General features: G+C 35.5%; 1 protein-coding gene across 1 annotated transcript; it reads left to right on the top strand.

Annotated features, from left to right (window-relative positions):
* Positions 1-1,779: 1,779 nt before the first annotated feature.
* Positions 1,780-5,329, top strand: LOC141722439 (protein neprosin-like). The gene is made up of 7 exons (XM_074525042.1): positions 1,780-2,455; positions 2,586-2,672; positions 2,772-2,984; positions 3,057-3,221; positions 3,613-3,666; positions 3,779-3,925; positions 4,804-5,329. The coding sequence occupies exons 1-7, from the start codon at positions 2,129-2,131 to the stop codon at positions 5,179-5,181; spliced, it is 1,371 nt and encodes a 456-aa protein (XP_074381143.1). The 5' UTR covers positions 1,780-2,128; the 3' UTR covers positions 5,182-5,329.
* The last annotated feature ends 367 nt before the right edge of the window (positions 5,330-5,696 follow it).

Raw genomic sequence — 5,696 nt, 5'->3', positions numbered from 1 at the left:
CGATCTTTTCAGGTTCTTTGCAATCCAGTTGAGGACTTAACCCCGAGATTCTCCGAAGTGCTCTTCCTGATCCCCTAGGCGGGCTTCAGGCTCACGGTTTTTTTCTTTCCACAAGCTCACAACTGTTTGAATCTGCTCCGGGGTCATTGCTTCCCCAAGGGTTTGCCGAGGTCTCCACATACTTGTGGGCTGCTTTCTCAATAGTTATCCTCTGATCTTCGGGCTGGAGCTGAGACGAAGCGCGAGTTATGGAGGACTCCTCTTCTATCTCTTCTATTTCGCAATCCCTGGGCGGGACAACGGTGGGCTGAACAGTCCCTGAGACTGATGTCTTACTCTTTCTCGTGGCCATTTTTCAGAACAAAATAGGGGGAAAGACCACAAGTGTGACGAGGTCTGTAGTCGTAAGAAATGAAAAATACGAAAAGTCGGTTCAAAAGAAAGTGAGGGTATTAACCTTGCTTGGCTGTAGGTTTTCTTGGTTCTTGGGACTGTACGACGTGACTGGAAACGGCACCACTACACCAGAGGTTCGACCACTCCTTCTAGCGCCAATTATAACTTTGTTTCTTCCCCGGTCTTCTCCTCTCTCACTCGAGCTCGAGCCCAGTCCACGTGGCAAATGACGCGTGGTTAAGCTGTTATGTGGGGGCTTCTGCAAAACAAAACCGGTGGGGGGGGGGGGCTGTGTCCCCACAACAACTCCAGTGTGAGAATAAGAATGGGGTTTTTTGAAGAAGAAGAGGGAATAAGGTGCTATTCAAAATATATGTATAGTGGTGTGTGTATATATGTGTATAGCAGATAATATTTTTCAACCCCTAAAACCTAAAACCCTTTTTTTGGGACCTTTTATAGGCTCTCAAATTTAGGGTTTTAGGGGTTTGTACCTCTTCATCCTAGCCTTTGACTATTCTTGGTTGGTGAGTGATTGGATGGTTCAGATGGCAAGTGGGGCCCGACTATCCTTTTACAATTGGGGTGTCCTAAGATTTGTACACATAGACGGCTGAGATATAGTTGTTCCATTTCTGATAATATAAGACAATTGACATTTTTATCACTTGCCACGTGTCCCAGGAACCACCCCAGTTTGAGCCCGGGTGTCACTTTTGTAACATTTACTTTAGGCCTGATTACTTATGGCCTATCAGAATACACTTAACTACAGAAGAAAATAACACGCCTGGCCTGGCTTGATGAACCTGTTGTAAAACTGAAAATGAACTTTTGTAAACAATATTGTGGATATTAGATAGAACTAAATGTGTTACTGTTATATCATGTAGGCTTATGATAATTACATGCAATTAATGACATTTGATAACAGCATTGTTTTGTTGTTTATATTGGTTGTTTTCCTTGGTAAAAGCAGACATTGGTTTTTAGGTTTAGCTACATAACTAATTACCAGGCACCAGCTTTTGAGAATTTTACCTTATAAAATTGTTGAATATTTCTAATGCGTATATAAAATTCACATACAATAAATAAAATAGGATATGGTAAAATGAATGCTATTTATCAAAAGAAAAAAAGAAAAGAGGCAGCTGACCCAAAGCAAATCTAGGGAAGTGAGAAAAAGAAATGCTCAAAGTAAAGAACTTAAGAAAAGTAGAATCTGCTATATAATTCCTATTCCTCTTTAGAACCAGTAGTAGTACCTTAGCATATAATATACAGGTTATATATACACAAATACAGTTATATTTTGCTTCTTTATAAGAAATAACATAAAAATATATGTGCATAATTATTTTAGTGACATAGCCCAAATTTTATTTTTTCTTAAAATTGCGCTCTTTGAGAATTGTATGTACTCTTTCAATTGCAATTAGTCCCCCATGCACATCCACATCTGTTACGCTCATAAAAATCACATCCCATTTCTGTCTTTAATATTATTATCTACTCATCTTTCCCCGGAAGTTCGAAACTCCTTGTTAGAATATTATTAGGGGTGAATATTTGATATACAATTATACAATAGAGTGAAAAAACATGTGCAAGGGTACAAGAGGACTTTCAGGTTTTGGAGGTTGGAAATGGTGAAACATTGAGGCAAGTCTTTTGAATGGTTTGTTCTTTGTTGTAAGGAAATGGTGGGAGGTGTGCTTCTTCTTCTTTCATGGCAAAAAAAGAGATTGTTTTGAGTTATTATGAGCATAAAAAAAGACGACAAGAACGTACACTAACACGAACATCTAATTTAAAAGAAGAAGAAACAGCATTACATATATATTCATCATCAAACATGGTGTCTTCTTCAAGCTACTACAAGATCTCCCCATTCATTTTATTTTTTGTTTTCGTTCTTTATATTAGTTCCCATATTTCTTCAGTTTCTTCTTCGAAACTGCACAATATTCAGCATGCTAACCAAACATTGTACAAGATGAAGATGATTAAAGGTCATCTTGTGAAGATCAATAAGCCTTCTGTCAAGACGATACAGGCACATTCTTCTTCACTTTTGCACTGTAAAAGTTGTGATATATATTTACAAGTACTTTTTCTTTTACTTTCCCTGTTTTTGTTTTGTTTGTGATTCTCTTATGATATGTTAATTTTCAAAACTGTTGCAGAGCCCAGATGGTGATTTGATAGATTGTGTTCCAGCTCATCAGCAACCAGCCTTTGATCACCCTCTTTTGAAAGGACAACCACCATTGGTGCATTTTACAAAACTCTATACTAATGCATATTAAAACCTTATTTTATTTTTCAATGGGTATTTGCAAACTATATAAAGTTTATTATTAACTTTATAGGATCCACCAGAAAGACCGAAAGATAAAAATCGAGGAGAAATGGCATCGGAAAATTATCAGTTATGGAGTGTTTCAGGAGAATTTTGTCCAGAAGGAACTGTTCCAATCAGAAGAACTACTGAACAAGATGTTTTAAGAGCTAGTTCTGTTAGAAGATTCGGACGAAAATTTCAAAGACCGGTTCGAAGAGACACTTCTAGCAGTGGCCATGAGGTTAGTACTATCAAACCAGTAGAAAATGCAGAATATTATTAAAAGTTTCAGTAGTGAGAAATCAAATTACAGCATGCAGTTGGGTATGTTAGTGGACAACAATATTATGGAGCAAAAGCAAGCATAAATGTGTGGGCACCTCGAGTGGCTAGCCGATATGAATTCAGCTTATCACAAATGTGGCTCATTTCTGGTTCATTTGGGAATGATCTTAACACCATTGAAGCTGGTTGGCAGGTATGTTCCTAGCTCCTTAATTACTCCTCTGTCCCTAAATAATGGCCACTTTGGATAAATTATATATATTAAAAAAATGTTATTTTCAAAAAGAAGTATTTGACGCCTCAAAGGAGGTATTCAATTTTAATTTTATGAGAATTGTAATGGTTGTCCAATTAATTAAGATTGTTAAGTAAACAATCCATCTAAAGCAATAAGGTGTACCAATATCGAGGAAGGCGCCGATATCGTATTAACTTCTGCAATGACTTGATTACTTGAAAGAAATGGAAACCAGTGTTCAATAAGCATTGAAAGTGGCAATAAAATCTCAACTACCTATGCAGTGAAGATTTTGTAATGTAGCCATTGAAGGTAACCCGTTCATTTATTGACTAATTTTGGACAGGTTAGCCCGGAATTGTATGGGGACAATTACCCTAGATTCTTCACTTACTGGACTGTAAGTTGCTTCTCAACATATTTACTCTCCTACGAATTACTTAAATCTGTGGTTGCTTGTCGGCTTCTGTCCTATAATGGAAACTGTTTTATAATTTGAATATTTGTCCCAGACGGATGCATATCAGGCTACGGGATGCTACAACTTACTATGTTCAGGATTTGTTCAAACTAACAATAGGATAGCAATTGGAGCTGCAATTTCTCCGAGATCATCTTATCATGGTGGCCAATTTGATATTAGCATCCTAGTATGGAAGGTAAAAGCTAGCAGTTTAATTTTTATCCGTCTAATCTTTGTTTTAGTCGACGATTTAGGGGATGTATTCAATTGGGATTTTGAAGGATTTTTATGGATTTTAGAAATAATGAGGTATTCAATTTGGATTTTAAATAATCCTATAAAATCTGAAGGTATTCAACAAGGATAGGAAAAAGTCTTTTAAAATCTGAGTGTATTCAATTTAGATTTTAAAAAGTCAATCAAAATTTGATGGTATTCAATTTGGATTTTAAAATATCCATCAAAATCTGATGGTATTCAAAAGTTCATGGATTTTCTTTTATTTAAAAAAGTTGTGGATTTTGATGAATTTGCTAATATATTTTTAATATCTTTAAATCTCTTCAAAATACATGAGATTTTGATGGATTTCTAAAAAACTCCACAAAATCTGCAAGACTCTGTAAGATTTTGGATTAACTCCATCAAAATTCATGAAGAATTGAAATCAACGAAAATCTTTTAAAATTCATAGATTATTAACAATCCTTTAAAATCTGAAATGAATACACCCCCTTAATGTCTCGTATTAGAACTGCAATTAACCATTACCTAAAATTTTTAAAAAAATGTTCACCTAGAAGTTTTATTGAAGTGTGTAGATATAAAAAAATGACAAGACATGCAAGTTACTTTACCCCTTTTGATGCTAGGTGCAATTCTTTGACAAAAACTGTCTAGCTTGCGTTGCACGAGCAACAGTTTCTAGAATAGTTTACAGAACAAAATGTACTAATGTTTTTGATCGATTTATCGAGCAATAGGCATCTAACATACACATGCACTGATACACATGTAGCGAGTCGTCCTAAACTCGTATTATCGATTGTCTAATGTGATTAATTTAAACTGCAGGATCCGAAACACGGAAACTGGTGGCTAGAGTTTGGATCTGGAATACTGGTAGGATACTGGCCTGCATTTTTATTTAGTCACCTGAGGAATCATGCAACAATGGTACAATACGGAGGAGAAGTTGTTAACAGTAGAAGCTCCGGTTATCACACTCCAACACAAATGGGGAGTGGACATTTTGCTTGGGAAGGCTTCGGAAAAGCTTCTTATTTCAGAAATTTACAAGTTGTGGATTGGGATAATAACTTACTTCCACTACCTAACCTTAAAGTTTTAGCTGATCATCCTGATTGTTATGATATTAGAGGTGGGATTAATCATGTTTGGGGTAATTATTTTTATTATGGAGGACCTGGAAGGAATTCAAGATGTCCCTAAAAGCGCGCAGTTTCCTCAAATATATTTTGTTTTATAGATCTTTTTATTAATTTTAACATAAGAAAAGGTGGTATTCCAGGAACAAGACTCGCCTTTATGTACCTTGGTCTCCTGTATGGAGAATATAACATATAGATGGAAATAAATAGAAATCTTAATCTTAATGAAATGCGTTAACTAACATATGTATGATCTTGAATGTTTTTGCAAACTGCATTGAGGACTTAAACTTTAGGTAACAGAACCACAAAATTATGTTCATGCACAATTTATTTACTAATCAAACATATTGATCCCGGATCGGATCTTTTCATGAGCTATATTAAGGACTTAAAAATTATAACCGGACTTATTTGTAGACTTTACGTGACGAACCACAAAATCATGTTCATGCACAATTCATTTACAAATCAAATTTTTTACGAATCAAATACCAAATTATTCGTGACCATATGAAATCATCTACCGCTCTACGTGTACTAGTCATTTAGCAGGACTCTCAAATACTTGTTTAT

This window comes from Apium graveolens, chromosome 1, assembly GCF_009905375.1.
Source record: "Apium graveolens cultivar Ventura chromosome 1, ASM990537v1, whole genome shotgun sequence".
NCBI lineage: Eukaryota > Viridiplantae > Streptophyta > Magnoliopsida > Apiales > Apiaceae > Apium > Apium graveolens.
The sequence above is the reverse complement of the archived record's forward strand: the minus strand, read 5'-3'. Positions and strand labels throughout refer to the sequence as shown.

Excerpts from the sequence above, each read along its gene's own strand:
- LOC141722439 (XM_074525042.1), top strand. The coding sequence starts at position 2,129 with ATGGCAAAAAAAGAGATTGTTTTGAGTTATTATGAGCATAAAAAAAGA. Across the intron at positions 2,456-2,585 it reads CTTCTGTCAAGACGATACAG|AGCCCAGATGGTGATTTGAT; the intron begins GCACATTCTTCT and ends AAACTGTTGCAG. Across the intron at positions 3,926-4,803 it reads TTAGCATCCTAGTATGGAAG|GATCCGAAACACGGAAACTG; the intron begins GTAAAAGCTAGC and ends TTTAAACTGCAG.